The sequence below is a fragment of the Poecile atricapillus genome, chromosome 18 (genome assembly GCF_030490865.1).
Source record: "Poecile atricapillus isolate bPoeAtr1 chromosome 18, bPoeAtr1.hap1, whole genome shotgun sequence".
Taxonomy (NCBI): domain Eukaryota; kingdom Metazoa; phylum Chordata; class Aves; order Passeriformes; family Paridae; genus Poecile; species Poecile atricapillus.
This window is the reverse complement of record NC_081266.1, coordinates 8,668,135-8,684,880: the sequence shown is the minus strand read 5'-3', so window position 1 is coordinate 8,684,880 and position 16,746 is coordinate 8,668,135. Positions and strand designations below refer to the sequence as shown.

The window sequence follows — 16,746 nt, the reverse complement described above, 5'->3', positions numbered from 1 at the left end:
AAAAGGAGAAAATAATAAATACGTAAACCCTTCTAAGATGGTAAAAGTGAGTAGCAGTTTGTCAGGACATTCCATGAAGAAATAGTATCCTGTTTTCTCCTATGAAAGATTAACAATACAGATGGATAGCAGAAAAACGAAAATTATCAGAAATCTGAAACAGAAAATGCCCTGGATTGGATTTTTTTTTGAGGAAAGGAGTGGAAAGTGGGAAGTGCAAAAGCAGTGTTCATAGGAGAAAAAGTGTGAAAAAAGAGGAGAGGAATAATACCAAACAGAACAAATATTTTGGACAGCAAGGAAGTTTCAGGGTAAATTTCTGTTTCCTAATTATGAAAAATTTCCTAACAAGGTTATTTAGCAGTTGAAATGCTTTTGTTGGGTTGTCTGTGGATTCTTCATCAATGGAAGACTGGAAGAATAACTTCAGAAAGACTTCTGTTAGGAATAAGTTGTTGGGTGAATGCATGTTTGATGTCTGGATGCCCTTCTGTTTTTCTTTATCATTGTAAAACATTGCAAGTTTTCTAGTTCAAAGACCTGTGTAATTGAGAAACAATTATTTTCTGTAAATTCTCATCCAGGTGTAAAACTTCCAGTCTGTCACACACCAAAGATGGATAATTGCAATTCTAACTTGTACATTCTGATTCTTATAGCTGCAGTAAGAATTACCAGGGCAGAAAAGGGGGTTTTCCTACAGGTATTTCCAGTCCCCAAGTTTGTATACATCGACTTCTAAACTATTATTAACATAAAATAATCTTGGATTATTTACTTATTGTTAACTACTAGCCTAACGGTGACAATAAAATTATTTTAGAGTAAGAACTGAGCAAAATCCCTCACTAATTCAAACTATATTTTGAAGCAAATCTAACTTTTGAGATTATATCATTTGTAAAATGACTGCATTACAAACATGACATTGAGAGCAGTAGCTGGCAGTGTAATGGCTCTGTTTGCCATTAAATCAGTCAAAACCAAAACAAATGGGATGACTATCACTGGTATGGACTCAATTAGTTCATTTTGTTATAAATATAGTAGTGTAATAGGCTTGATTTGCAATTCATCTGTGTAGACAGTTATTTCTTTGGTTGCAATGCTATTTTTATTTCAAATATTTCTAAACATGATTTGATCAATATTTATTTGGAATTTTCCACCCCTGGCAAAGACATTTGGTGCTAGAAGTCATAGTTTCTGCAAGATTATATTGAGAATTTCTGACTTTTTAGAGAACAATCCTGGTTCTTTTAAAAGAGAAGATTCCCTTAACACGTTGTCTGGCATGTTACTTTCCAAAGTAAATGACAAATATTTTATTTATATTTAATTAGGACTACTGAAAATTCTTCTTAGTGCTGTCCATAGAAGAATAAAAGTGTCAAAACACATTTTTTTCCTCTCAGAAGTTTGAACCACAGCAATTCAGCTCCAGAGTCACACGTATCTGATGTTTGTGTTGTTTATACATTTGGTATGAATTTTAAAATTGCAGGAAAGCTTTGTGCTGTATAACCTTTAGCAGTGTTCAGAATTGGCTATTAAAAATTTCAGAAAGTGCATCAGAGTGGCTTCACAACAGAGATTTATTTTTTTTTCCTTTTGTTTTTGTTCAGTGAGGAAGAAAAGGCAGTTGTCATTTGAAGGATTTATAAGATACATGAACTCAGACGAATGTTCAATATTTAAAAGCCAGCACAAGACCGTCTATCAAGATATGAACCAGCCATTATGTGACTATTTTATTTCATCTTCTCACAACACCTACTTGATAGCTGACCAGCTAATGGGACCCAGTCACTTATGGGGCTATACCAGGTATATAGACATAATTTTTAATATTTTAAACTTTCTTTGGCTTTTTTTTTTTATTTTTTAATTAATGCTAAGTCACATACAATCCTACTTGGAAATAAGGGACAAAGCCATCAAAGATACAAGTTGAAATGAGAGTGGTATTTTATTTTGTGTGTACACTTTTCAAGATATTTGCCAAACCATCTGTTCATAGTCTGGAAGCAATCTATTTTTTTCACTTACATCTCAGAAAATCAACCTTGCAGCAAATGGAATCTATAGTATATTGTACAGTACACGATTAAATCAGTTTTTAATCTCAACGTGCCATGCAAAAAATAAATAACTCCCTGAAAGAAATGTAAAATTCCTGGGCAAGCTGTGATCTGTTCAATGTAGAAGATGTGTGTTGGAGTATGTCTGTGTCAAGGATATCTGTGTTCAGTGCATGTTGCAGTGTGGGCAGGTTAGAAACAACAAAAACAACAAAACATGGGCATTCAAGTAGGCAGCAGGGAGAGGAACCTGTGCAGTGTGTGACTCCAAGAGGATGATGACCAGGATGCCTTATTGCCAAGACAGGGAAGAAAGAAATTAATTGTGTAGTAAATGCAACTCTGAGAGGGCAGGATGTATTAAGAATTAGGAGGAGATGTGTCCAGAATTATTTGTACTACTTTAATGAAGAGAAAGCAGCAGGAATCATCATCTATCTGAACACTTTGTAATTTTTTTTTTGGTTGCTCTCTTGATGTTCTTTAGTGACTTGCAACCATCAGAAACAGTACTGAATTTCTAACAGTATTTAAAATTCCATTATGTTAATGCTGCCTTGCTGAAAGTAATTGCAAAGAAGGTATAACCCCCTCTCTCTTTATCTCCTGTATGTGTGAGGAAAATGCTAAAATCAGCTAAAGGCATATTTGACATATTGTTAATGTGTGAAAAGCAGGATGTAAAAGACAGCTTGGTAATTAAGTAAAACAGTTTATAAGAAATGTTTCAGTTAGTTGCAAGTCAAATATTAGAAACCTAAGAATTTAAGGGATGACACTAACATATTCAGATTAAAGCAGTAAAGTCAGGGTGTCTCAGAAACTTTAGCACTCTTAGAAATGTGGTCTGGGGAGAGGAACTGTTTTATGTAAAGACCAAGTGCAACCTGATTCTCCAAGTACTATAGATTTTTAAATATAGTGATTCTCAAAATTCTAAGCAAGTTTGGAATAGTAGCACAAAATAGCATTGAAAATATTTATTCTTTTATTTTAAGTGGCAATTTGCCTTTGTTCTAAAATTCCTTTATTGAAATCTTTGATTTTTAGCCTTTTAAGGAAGATAATGCAGGTAATCCCATATTCTTTAAAGGTCTAATAAAGTTTATTAAATAACACACACCTAAAATAGGCAGAAACAGAAAGTATGTCTGTCTCATATAATTCTGTAGGATTTCTATTTATGGTGAAAATGAGGTGTTTTTTCTGTAATTAATCCCTGTGCTTGTAATTAGAAACACAGCAACTTGTATAAAAAAGTTTGCTATCTTTCTTTTGGCTGCAAAATTGTTTCTCTTGTTCTTCTGAAGTGCTCTGTTAAAAGGATGCCGTTGCCTGGAGATTGACTGCTGGGATGGCACCAACAATGAACCTATTGTGTATCATGGTCACACTTTAACAAGCAAAATTCCATTTCGCTCTGTAATTCATGTGATTGACAAGTATGCATTTATGGTACGTACAGATCTGTGTGTGTATACATGAGTTGGTTAGAATGGGATGGTGGCTTTAACTAAGTGGGGACATGGCTCTTGTAAATTCTCCAGGGTAAAAAAATGCAACTGAGCAATGGGTATTTTAAAAATTAATTGCAGAGCAATTGTGCTATTTGTTCTTAATGTAGTTTAAAATCTAGTTAAAGGAATCATAATCATTTTTCCTGATAATGAATATAAACCAAACTTAGTGCAAAGGATTCAGGTGATCTCACTCAGCTTGTTAGGTGGAATTCTCACCTGACATAATTTAAACAAGGACTGAATCTATATTGAAGACCTAGTTCAGATTTTTTCTGATGTTTTCCTCCTTCTTTATATCCCTTAAAGGTTTTTTTGTCACTTACTCTTCTGCTGCTATGAGTCTGTCTTGTATCCTCTGTGTGAATTTATAAAATAGACAAAAATATTAGATAATAGATGAGTTTGAGACTTTGTTTTCCATTTCCTCTCTTTTGATTTTGAATGTTGACACTGATAAATGTTAGCAGCTACTGATGTTTTTTGGTCAGGTGACCCATCAGAGCAAAGTTCCTTTTACCTATCTCTAGAAAAACACTGAAATCTGGAGAGTTTTTGCACCGTCTCAGGCTTTTGTATAAGCTTCTGGTGAAACTCCTGCTCAAAGGAAGTGCTGAATGACTATTAAGATAAATCTCAGAATCAGGCCAGCATTATGTGTATGAATATATACATCCACAATCATAAATTTATGTGGATTTTCATGCATATGTATTTATAGCCTTCTCAGTGTTAATCAAAGCTGTGTTTTTTTTCTGTTTTCTATATAAAACTTAATTAATCTCTGATTTTAAAAGTGAAATTAAAAACATGATTTTATTCCACTGTTTTTCAAAACCCACTGGATAAAACTTTCCTCTTCTTGCTAACACACAGCATATTGTGCTTAACTCTAATTCAAACTTCAGTTCTCAAGCCCAAGTGCCAATGAGATGATAAAATCACAACAGGTCATGGTTGGTACCAGCTGTCCATGCAGGCTGAGCTTTTCTTCTCTTAAAAGTCAATAGCAAGTGCTCAGGAGACAAATGTAAAGACAGGAAAAACATAAAATGGTGTTTTCCTTATTGACAATTTGGGCTCTGCCTGAGCAAAGATTTCATTCAGACTATATTTTTGGTATCCACCAGTATTATTGGCAACTTATGAGATTTACTTATAAGTCTAGATGGATGCATTTCTTTTGAGTTCTTCTCTAATTTTTACTAATTTTCTCTTTTTCACCTTTTAGCTTTAATTTTTACTCAATTACCCTTGCTTGAGTAGTGTGATGAGAAAAGTGTATACTGTCCCTAGAAAAGTTTGTGGTATTATCAAAAATAAAAAATATCCATAGCTTGTTCATGTAAAGGAAATAATTTCTGAACAAGCTTTGGGGAGACTATCAGAGTCTTGATAGACTATTTGAAAAGTAGTCAAAAAATCTGTCATAAACTAAAGCAAAAGACATTTAATTCTGATATATGTTGTCAATTTTAATTTTAGAATCTGATTTTATCTTTTAAAACCAAAACAAAGCAGTCCTTTTTTCATATATGTCTAGCTCTGTTTTAACTTTCTGAAGGTGCATTTCTTTTTTCTTCTTCAATTGTGCTTTCTTTTTTCCACAAATGTTACCTGTTTTATTGTGTTACTAACCTGGAACAAGTGATCTATATTCTGAAGTTTTTGAAAATGAATGTAAATACAGATGGCCAAGGGGACTTTTGTAAGATATTTTGGAAAAGCAATTATTCATATTTTTATTTATTAATAATAAAATCCTAAAATTATATTTCCAGTCATCTGCCTATCCAGTTATACTGTCTCTGGAGAACCACTGCAGCCCTAAACAGCAGGAAGTAATGGCAGACTGCTTGAAAAGTATTCTAGGTGACAAACTTCTCACTACACCAATTGGTGGTGCAGTAGATATGACTGAACTGCCTTCTCCTGAGGTAATAAGTTTTCATTTTTCTCTGTGAAAGAAATGGAAATGATGGTGGGGTTCTTCATTATTTTTTTTTTTCAGTCCTCTGGGACTGAATTTATGGATCACATCTGTGTCAGAAATAGACTTCAGGTAGTAACAAAAATATTTAAACTGCACCAAAAAACCACATGGAAATACATCTGTTATTTGCTGATTTATTTTTTTGTTGCTTAAATTGAAGGAAATTCCTGAAATTTAAACATGTTATTGAAATGGAAACCTGAGCCTACATTTTTTGTCAATAACAGTGATGATGGAGGTTTTTTTTGGTCCTCTGCTACTGCAAAGCCATTCTCTTTCTCAGTGTGTTTCTCCCTCAGACAGCGTTTCTCAGCGGATGGCCCGAGACCCCTGGGACATGAAGTCAGAAAAGGCAATTAGATGGGTGTTGAAAATTTTATTGCAAACTAAAACAAATACATTTCCTTTGTTCCAGTCTTTGCACATAATTTTCTTTCAAGGACAAAAACTTTTTTCAAGTCTTTTGTAGCACAAATACGTGCACACATACAAAATACTTATTTCAGCTTCTCGCTGTTGCCAGTATAGCCATATTTTATTCCTTGTGTTTTTACAGTAGCTAAAAAAATGCAAATGAAAATGTGGGAAGGAAGCACTGTCATAAGGAAAAACAACACACAAAAGGTGTTTAAAATAATTTTTTAAGGATTTGTCAAGGAAAAATATTTTTGAAGTGATCTGTGCAAGAAGATGTGCTGAAGTATTACCGTACTCTTATATTTCCATGACAATGTTGTAATATTTAATGTTCATGTTTCTCCACCCTTTTTTTTTTTTATTGTAGCAATATATTTTTTTGCATCATGGTTTCCAACATAATTTTGAAGCCTTGAAAACTGTTTTTTCAATTAGGAAAAAAATCTAAACTCTATCAAACAGGAGGGCTTGTTGTAAAGCTTCTCAAATCACGGCTGGATTCAGTGTAGGAGATGTGCAAGGATCATATGTCCTCTGAAGCAAGCACAAAATCAGTGAAATGGAATCACTGAATCACACACTTAAAAATATTAATTTCTATGATATATGTCCCTTACCATATGGTTACTGTGATACAGGGAGTTCATACTTCATATTTCCACAGCTTAGAGTTTTCATGAGTCAGCTCTGTAGAGTTTTGCCTGAAAATGGATTGCTGGGTCTATGTATGGAAATGCTGTCAGCTGAGATTAATTCTCCTGAGCTTTTAACATATTAAAGTATTGTGAGACATATTTCCCATCTGTGCAAGGTGTAAGGATTACCTAAATAACGCCACTGTCGTCACCTGATTACAAAAGTTTTAATTCAGAAAATTATTATCTTGAGAATGAACACAAATGAGGATCTTCTCTGTTTCTCCTAGGTTTTCTGATCATGCATGTAAGAAAAGTCAGTAGGACTTTACTTAGCAATGGAAATATGTAGCTATGACTGAATTTGTAAATTCAGTTATAAGCTTGACTTTGGCTGGCATCTTTTTGAAGAGCCAAAAAAGGAGTTTAGTGACATCACATCTTTAAAGCTTGGGACCTTGTGCATTTTCAAGGCCTGGGTAAATTCATTGTCATTTGAGAAAACCAAATTCTGAATTTAGTCTTCAGACTGCTTTACTCAAGCTGTGCAAAAGAGATGTTACAGAACCACAAATGATGAATTTGAAATGCTCTTTGTTGGAAGGATCCTCAGTTAGTGTGAAAAAGAAAAAAGCTGTCACCTATATAAGTTGTTGGTCCACTTTTTTCAAGATGGAGCATTAGCAAGAAAAGGGAAAAAGCCACCTCAGTGTTCTTCAAGATCAGAATTGAATGGTTATTTTGTGTGTACATGAAGTGGGAAATCACATAGTTTCTCCAAACACTTCAAAGAAACATTAGACAACTACAGGTTCCTTTTAGGTTTTGGAGTTTTGGAGGCTTCCATCGAAATAATTTTCTTTTATATGGTCAATCTTCTACTTCTTTCTTTAAGTAGGTCTTGAACTATACCTTTGTCAACTGAGATGATTGTGTGTGTGTGGAAGGAGGTTAAAATGAGGAACACGCCCACTCTTAGGTGGTTCCTTGGACCACCTTGCAATGATGTCTCCTACCATTGTAATTCTAAGTGAAAATCACATGGAGGCGCAGGAAATAAAAGCGGAGGATCACTGAACACTTCCTCTCTCTGCTTTTCCCAACACTTGCTTCATCTGAAAAACAAACCCCAGAAAATTTCAGGACTAAAGGTTTTTTAATTCTTTGCCTTCAGTCATATATTCACACTTCCATCTGACTATATTGATATTATTAATTCCCTGCAATTCCTGTATCCTGTGGCATCTCAGCACACAATTCCTCCTCTACATATGGAGGAAGGAGAAGACTTTTGCACTACTTCTTTCTTTCCCACAAACTTTATCCCATGAGAAACTGAGGCTGCTTTTAAGCTTCACCTGTCCCATCTCTTTCCCAAGAAGATGTTTTGCCACCCAAAGCGACAGACCTGATACAATTCTCTGCTCCCAGTCTTGGCCATCATGGTGCTTCTAAAGAGACTTCATGAACTCCCTCTAATCTTCACTGGAATAACAGGTCCTTTGAGTCAGGTCCTGCATTAAATTAGATTTGACATCAGTGACGGGCGCCAGACATCTCTGCTGGTTGTACCAGCACTCCTGGTGATGTGCTGATAGAAAGTGAAGGAATGAAGTGCCTTATGCAGCAATTTGTAGATGAACTTAGAAAATATCAGGATGCTAGAAGAGATAAGGTTTTACTTACCCTGCTGTGTTCTTCCTCTCAAGAGATCTGACAGCAATTGAAAGGAGCATGTGGGCATCCAATATAACACAGAAAAGAATGTAAGCACATTGATGCTTTGATGAAAGTTTGTTCCTCAATTATTTTGCATTGTAGAGCATTGAACTGCCTTACACTGCTGACAGGATAGATATATCAGATAGTTAGGAATCTTTTATTATTTGCAGGTTTCCTGTCACAAAGCTGGAATGAGATATTGCTGTGTGATTAACTGAAAGTGAAGTGGCAACTACTGTGATTTTACAAGTTCTCTTTAATGTTTACCACACAGCTGCAAGATCAATTACTGCATTGTGATGTCTCAGAAGCATTTCTGGCCAGGATTGCCAAGGCTTCCCTATGGTTGTTAAACCTGTGGTGTCCAAATAAAAGGATCTGTTTAATGAGATCCTTGAGAAAGATCAATAGAAGGTCTCCAGTACAACTTCATGGGCTATGGATATTTTAAATTCTGCTATTATGGGGAAAACCAGCTAACTCCATAAGCCAGGACTCATCCTTCACACTTTTCTTCACCTTTATCTACTCAGTATAAAAAGGAGAGCTTTCTCTACACAGTGAGTGTTTTCAGTGAGAAATTCAAGATTAAGCACATCTAATTCTGTTGCTTCATTTATGAGATTAATTCCTATTTATTTTGACCAACACATTCACATATGCAAATGTCTTGACCAAGTCTTTGCATCAGAAATACTTTTGTTTCTTAGCAAGTCAAAATGTTTCTAGTCACTCTTATGCCTTTTGATCAGTCTATGGCATCTATTCTTTACAAAAAATATGAAAAAAAAAAAAAAAAGAATGTGGTATGTCTTGGTGATGACCTCAAAAATAATAATAAAAAAATCCATACTGTTTCTCATAAAATTTCAGGAATCTCTAGGCTGTAGTGAGTACATACAGAAGACTCATCTAATTCCTTCACTATTTTTAGGCATTGCACTCTTGAGGGAACATGATTTTCCCAGAAATGTGGTAAACATGTGACAGTCATTATCTGTTAATAGCTTCTTTGCATTGTAAAGCAACTTCAGGAGATAACTAAAAACAAGACATTGCCATATTTTATATCATTACCCAGGTAGGTCTTGGGTCAATGGCTTATTTGGTGTATAAAAATCATGTGGTTTGTTTGGTAAGGCATCTTCTTGGACCATTGAACTTTGGTAAGGAATCTGTGCAATGAAGACTCTGAGCCAACCTGTAACCATCTCATCTTTCTCTGCAATCATCTGGACTTATTTCCAATGCATCCAGAGATTTAGTTGCCCATGTAGAATATAGTTTCAGCTATAGCACAGCTATTTATCCTTAAGTAGACTTAAGGTAAGTAGACTTACCTGAAGTCTACTACAGAGCACAACACAGAAATGGAATTTTCAGGGTAGGGTGCTTCTCACTGGGTAAATGTGTTGTAGGAAAACTTGCTATGAGGTAGCTAAAATGCTGCTCCTGATATAATTAATATTTGTTTGCCTAGAGCTCAGACCTTGCTGGTGGTATTGATTAAAAATATCTGTATAATAAGTATACAGTATTGATATAAAGTATCTGTAGATGATAACTGTGATTTATAAGGCTGCCACAAAGACATCCATTCACACTTCACTAAGTGTGATTCGTTAAAGATAGCTGGTGTTGGGTTTTTTTAACAGTTGTACTTAACAAATCTTGTCATTGTCTCAAAACCTTTCCCTGTGTCAGACTTCACAGGAGGTGTTGTATCTTAACCCTATATCAGTATTTAAGGCAGCAGTATCATTCTTGAAATAGAATATTATGTAAAACTCAGAAGAGATTTTAACTTTGTTACTTAGCAAGATTTTCAAGGCTTGATATTCCTCTAACTGAGCACCTACAGCTGGTCAGGAGAGAAGAAGGGAGAACAACAAGCTCAATTTAAACAGGAGAAGCTATTCTGTCTTTAATACTTCTGTCTCAAATCCAGGGTTTGTTCCTTACATTTCTGGGCACTGAATTTTCACATTAATTGTAGTCATCAATAGGTGGGTTTGCCCGATCCAAAGTGCTTGTGATTTTTATCTTGGAAACTTGGCATTACTTCAGCTGATTTGTGTTATACATCCCATTAACCAGAATGCACAAGAAAAAGGTTTTGTTCATTTAATTATGTAAATATTTGTTCTAGTTGATTGCACTTCGAGGTTTTTGCTTATGCCAGTCTTGAAGTCCCACTATGCTCTAGGGAGGTCCTATGATGTTTTACATATTTGAATTTTTTAGTATGCTTGCAGTTTTTATAGAAGTAAACAGCAAATGTATTTTTAACATATTTTGCCTTTCATAATAAAACTAGAAAGGAGAAGTTATAGTGAATGCTCAGACTTTCAGCTCATTAAAAGGCTTTTCAGCTCTCTTAGAAGACCTGGACATGTAGAGAAGAAGGTGTCACATGCTTAGCAGTGCTGATTACCAATTAAAGAACTCAGATTTCACACAGTCACTGAATTTGTAACCATACATTTGTTATAAGTTTTTTTGAAGATGTGTGAAGTTCAGACAAAAGCCTATGCCATTTTTTCACTCTGTGTTTCACTTTCAGTGATTGGGGGTAACTATTATTGTCATTTGCTTCTGGCCAAAAAATAGCAAATTCTCTGGAGTATTTTTGTAACTGTTTCTGAAAAGAACCATGATTTTAGAATGTTACCTTTGTAGAAAACAAAGCAAACCTTAAAAAACTTCTCCTACCTCAGGATGTTTATGTTTTTGCTAACAGCTCGCAAACAGAATTTTAGAGACTGATTGACATCATGACCCATTTTTATATCATTACACACACACACTATTGTCTTTTTTTACTTAAAGTTATGTTTGCATATAGGAGGCAGTAATGTAACCATAGATAGTTTTTTCTTCCCTTGTATACCAGGTCTTTTTTTATTTTATTTTATTTTTTTTTATTTGTAGAATGAAGTCTTCCCATGAATAACAAAATACAAGATCAAAAGTGGATAGAATTGCTTTTAGATACTGGGAAATGTGAACATGCAAAGCAAAATTCAGAACTCTTAAAAAACATGAGTAGCATTAATCATATTAAAACTCTTCTAAAAATACCAGAGAAAAATAAAAAAAAGAGTGCATTAATAAGAAATGAAGGCAATGTTAAAGGGCATCCTTATCCTGAGTCACCAGTGCAGAGAGACTAATCAAACCTTCCAGCAGCATGGCATTGATAGATATTGGGCATAGGATGTCTCATTCCACTGGCACCCTGGCAAACTACCAACACGAGATCTGAAGCGATAGGGGGATTATGAGCAATGGAGCTTGCAATGGAAATAAATGGAATGTCTCTATCCTTGCCTATGGCTCTGGTTTCTACTAAAAAACTTTGGCTTTATATATTTCTGTTATCCATACCTTTCATATTTACTTCGTGGATACCTTAAAACACAGCATTTCAGTTACCTTTCATTTATTGTGAATTTTTTTGTTCCCTCTTCCCGCCACACTCCCAGTAGTGTAATCTTCCTTTCCACTAGAGCATAGGAAATTCAAAGAACATTTTTGTGGATCACTTTATTCAAGAGTGACAGTAAGTCCTGTTACTCCCTGACAGCTCCTGTGCACAGATGTACTGCTGCATAATAGAAGCTTTACTATTAATATAGTTTTGTAAATTGAAGTGAAATATATACTCATAGGATTCTGTTCCATAGATGAAAGCCATGCTGTTAGAATCAATATAATTCAATGATGTTTTTCTCCCTTTACATTACATATTATGGAGGTTGATACACGTCTATTTAAAAATAGAGAAACTGCTTAGGCAAAATCACCAAACTTTTGTTTCCCTGGCCAGGTAAGACCAGCATAAGGTTCTACTGTAAAATAACACAAGTTATAAACAAAAGTTTTCATTTGGTACACCAGAGAGATATGCACAAAGGCATTAATCAAATAACAAATTTCCTGCAGGCTTAGTGATAGATGAAAACATTCCAAATGAATAGCAGACACATCTTTAAGTGTGTATATACACATAGAAGTACATTTAGGCTTAAAATAGAAGTAAAAAAATAAGTAAAAAAATATACCTTCTATGTCTTGCCTGGCTATCACTTTTGGCTCTTACTTAGCTTTCTACTTTTATCTTTTCATAGTTTCAGCATCTGGGTTCCTGTGGCAGAGAGCCTTTTTTCCTGTCATGGTGTTAGATAGGCTCATTCTGTTGTGTACATTGATCCCCAGATTCTGTTTGGTTTCTTTGGCTTTGGCTTCTGCCTCACTCTATTTTAATTCATTTTGCAACCTCACATCATTATATTTAATAAACAACTTTGAAGATTGGTTAAATAACACCAAGAGATGAAAACCTAAGTAATTCTAGTTACTATTGTTCAACCTCTTTTCTATAGGCATTAAAATTCAAAGTTCTGATAAAAAATAAAAAAGTTGGAACAATTGAGGAAGGTCTGCTCAGGATGGATGCTGAATATGGTGGTGAGACAGAGGAACTGAGTGACTCTGAATCTGAGTCTGAGGATGACGACGCACATGACACGTTACCTCTTCAGCCATCAAGGAGTCCCACCAGAAGAAGAAGAGATCATAGACTTTCACCCCCACCTCAAAAAAAACCAAAGGTAACTTTTGCTGCAATTGAATATAGAGAACACACAGATTTTTTTTTTTAAAGAAACTCGATTATCTTAAAATAGAGACTAAACTGAAAAGTTGTTATAAATAAGTTATTTTAAAATAATTTATATTTTAAATTTAATTTAAAATTTAAAGAGAAAACTTTAAAATTACTAAGATCAGTGCATTTGGAAATTACATTTTTTAGCTCGAGGTTTCAGAGTTTTCCTACTCTTATAAGAAAAGTCAGACTGGACCACATTTTAGTACCCAACTCAAAATCAACCCCTTCCTGTGCTCCCATCTTGAACTTCAACATTTTCCTCTCTCAAAACTTGTGCTTGTCCCAGGCTCTCGGTCCCACAGTAGATTTAAGATGTGTTTTGTTGGTGCCATGGCTCTCCTGGAACTATGTATAGAGAACACTTACAGCAGTACCTGATGACAACAGGCAGAGTTAACCATTTCTTCCCCAGGTCTTCCAGTCTATTTTTAAGATAGATAAAGTCTCCTATTTTCTTCAGTTCTGGATTTTTTTGCATTAAATTAGGTGCACATTCCTGGTTGTGCTGGAACATTTTTCAGCACCTGGAGCTGAAGAGGTGTTTTTAGATTTATCATGCAGAGACTTAACTTTATTTCTGAAAAAAGTGTAAAAATTTGGTGTTTGAAAGTCAAATTGAACTTAGTTTTTTTAACCAACTATAACTCTCTACCACGGAAAATCTGTTGCTTCATCAAGGTTGAAACTGCCTTGTTCAGCTTTTTTAGGATGTCAGGCAGCACCTGGTGTACCCAGTCACTCTTGCACATCATGCTCTGATTGCCTGAATGTGGCTAAACCAGCAGTGCTCCTCAGAGCCCAGCACTCTCGCTGAGAAGCAGTGTCTCTTTTTTTTTATATGATTTGAAAGTTTTTTTCTTCTTTCTCATTCCAACTGACATGGAGAAATAGTAAGGAAAAATTCTGAGGAAGGATGGACTCTGACCAGGAAGGACCAGCTCTCTAGACAATAGGTTTCAAGAATATTTGTAGGACCATGTAACGGACTAGAATGAATTCCACAGACTCTTAAACAGCAGCAACAAAAAGGATCTGCTCATGTTTCCCAGGCAGAAGAGAAAGTGGTTTCCAGGGTCCCACTCTGTTGGAATATTTGCCTTGATGTCCCACTGTATTGCTTTATGGGAGGGTGGGAGAGCATTTGAATCCACAGCCAAGATACCCCAGTGATGCTGCTGGCTTTGCCTGCCTCCAGAGTTGTATTTTTCAGGATTTCCATGGCAGTAGACTCCTGGTGTCCTCATGGGACATAGCCCCAGAATAATTAATGCACTTGAACGTTGCATAGTTTAAGAGCCATGAGCAGGTAATCTCTATTATTTTGTGGGATGAGAATTTGCCTTCAAAAGCTTTAATGGAATGTAAACATGATTAGCATCAGCAGCTCTCTGATCTGAGATCAGCAGTGCTCTGAGCCCCCAATTAGCTCAGAAGTTATGCTGAGGAAAATGAAGTGGTCACACAGTGCTTCTCTGTAAGAGAGAAGATCCTGGTAAAATTTCAGTCACTTTGGCTTATTTTGGTAATTGAGCAAGACTAAATGAAGATTTTGGTGAGAGAACTTTCAACCTTAATCAAGAAGAAAAGAGTTTTCCTAACTTCAGGGCAATGCTTAAAGGAATAGGCCTTTGATTAATTTTCTTGGCGCAATGTAATATTTTCCTGTTATTCTACATTTTATAGATGAGTTTATTCTGTTGGTCTTTTCTAGTACTTTATATATTTATGAATAGAAAGTTGGAGGTATATTTTTAAGGAGCAACATTAAAAGCCATGAAAAATTATATTATTTGCAAACCACTCTTAGGAGCAGGAAAACTGTAAAGCTATTGAGAAGAACATTCTGCTAGGAAGGATCTCTCCACTCACCCTATGATTGCTGTGATAAACGTGGGCACAATAACCTCAGTTTTCTCTCAGCAGATCAGATCTCACTATTAAAGGTCATATTTATTAGATTCATTAACTGTGACATATTTTTTCATGCTTTATGCATCCAAAATGATTGTTTCTCTGAATTATTAATATTAATAATAATGAAATACTCATCATTGTGACTTTTTTATTCCATTATTCATCTGATGATGTTTAGGTGAGAAAGGGAAAGATTGCCCTTGCATTGTCAGACCTCGTGGTTTATACCAAATCTCAGAAGTTTGTGAGCTTTGAGCATTCCCTGCAGCATCAGCAGTGTTATGAAAATAATTCAGTTGGAGAGAGTGCAGCACGAAAACTTTTAAGATCTTCAGGTAATTTCTTTTGAGTCAATCAGTTAAAAGTTACATTGGTGCTATGATTGCTTCACTGCTTAGGCATTGAAGGGTTAAAATTTTATGAAACACCTGCTGTCTGATTTTATTTGGTTCTTTGTATAACACTGTTTTAGATATGTACTTTGCATAATATTTTTATTTCTGTTGGCTTTGGGAGGAAAACTGAAATTCAACTTTGCTTTAATTCCGTGTATTTTTATAAGAACAAATATTAACACAGTCTAAAAAATGTACGTCTGCCTTTCGATTCATTGTTTTCTGCATCAAGTAATTTAGGAATTGCAGTCAGCACTTGAAAAAGCGTGGAATAAATTTCACCACCTCCCTCCCCACCCCCATGTCTGGGCTGAGAACTGAGCGGAGTTGGCTCGGCAGTCGCCTGGCTTTGGTGACAAGTGCAGATAAGAGAGTCCTCATTAATGGGATGGATAAACCCCAGAGCAGGCAGCTTGCTCCACTGGAGCAGACCTTCCATCCCAGCCAAACTGAATTATCCAAACCATTCTGGGCTGGAGCAGCTCCATTTGGTGCAGCCTCTGCTGTTTGAGCTCCAGCTGCCTGCAGAGAGCCCCGAGGGAGCGTTAAAAGCAGAGATCACCGAGCATGACAGTGACAATGACAATGAAGGCTGCCACATGCCCACTCACTTTGTGGAGGTGATTCAGTGGCTGGCTGTTGCTAAAGGACACAAAATGATTCACATGAACACTTTCCAGTGGTAGAACAGGAAAGAAGGAACTTTATTTTCTGACCCCAGTATTTATAGATTCTCAACAATGACCAGGAATTGGATAATTAAGTTACACCTTCCCAAGCACACTGGTCGTGTGAAACGTCCATCAAAAGATGTTTCTTAGAAGGAATGTGATAAACAACTTCTGTTTATAGAACTTCCATGGGAAAGTAACTAAAGCTATGAAAACATTATCAGGTTTTAGTTTTCAGGGCAACAGCTGGCGAGGTGAATGATGCTGAACAGTGTCACAAAGTAGGATTTTCCAGCCACTGAGTCCTCTCTCTGGTTCCTCCAGCACTCTAGGAGATAGAAAAGTAGCTCTAGAACCTCTCCTCCCCCTCAATAAAACCACCCCCAAACAACAAAGCAAACCAAACTCTACCAAACAAAACCGCTAAACAAACAAAAAATGAGGTGAGAGGAAAATGGAGATCAGAGAGATGACCCTGGAAATGTAGATTTTTGTTTAATCACTAAAAAGGAATCGTGCAGATAGAAGTCATCTGAAGTTTCCCACATCCCTGCAGTCAATGCTTACATATGAGAAAGGAGGGAACACTGCCAGCAGAAGGAAAAACAATGTACATGATAGTTATCTTCTGAGGCTTATATAACAAGAATTTCAGTGGCTTTTGAAAACGTGCTCTTCCCTGGTCCTAATATTATTTAGCCATTTTATTTAAACCTCCAAACAACAAAC

At 35.7% G+C, this 16,746-nt stretch overlaps 1 protein-coding gene across 1 annotated transcript in view; it reads left to right on the top strand.

Moving 5' to 3' along the window:
• The window catches only part of LOC131586079 (1-phosphatidylinositol 4,5-bisphosphate phosphodiesterase zeta-1-like), a 46,919-nt gene that overhangs the window by 10,715 nt on the left and 19,458 nt on the right, over positions 1-16,746 (top strand). Inside the window, exons 4-10 of the mRNA XM_058852817.1 lie at positions 1,626-1,827; positions 3,392-3,536; positions 5,380-5,535; positions 12,751-12,853; positions 13,054-13,068; positions 14,597-14,625; positions 15,130-15,286. Coding sequence (XP_058708800.1) covers positions 1,626-1,827; positions 3,392-3,536; positions 5,380-5,535; positions 12,751-12,853; positions 13,054-13,068; positions 14,597-14,625; positions 15,130-15,286 — 807 coding nt within the window. The remainder of the gene's footprint in view (positions 1-1,625; positions 1,828-3,391; positions 3,537-5,379; positions 5,536-12,750; positions 12,854-13,053; positions 13,069-14,596; positions 14,626-15,129; positions 15,287-16,746) is intronic.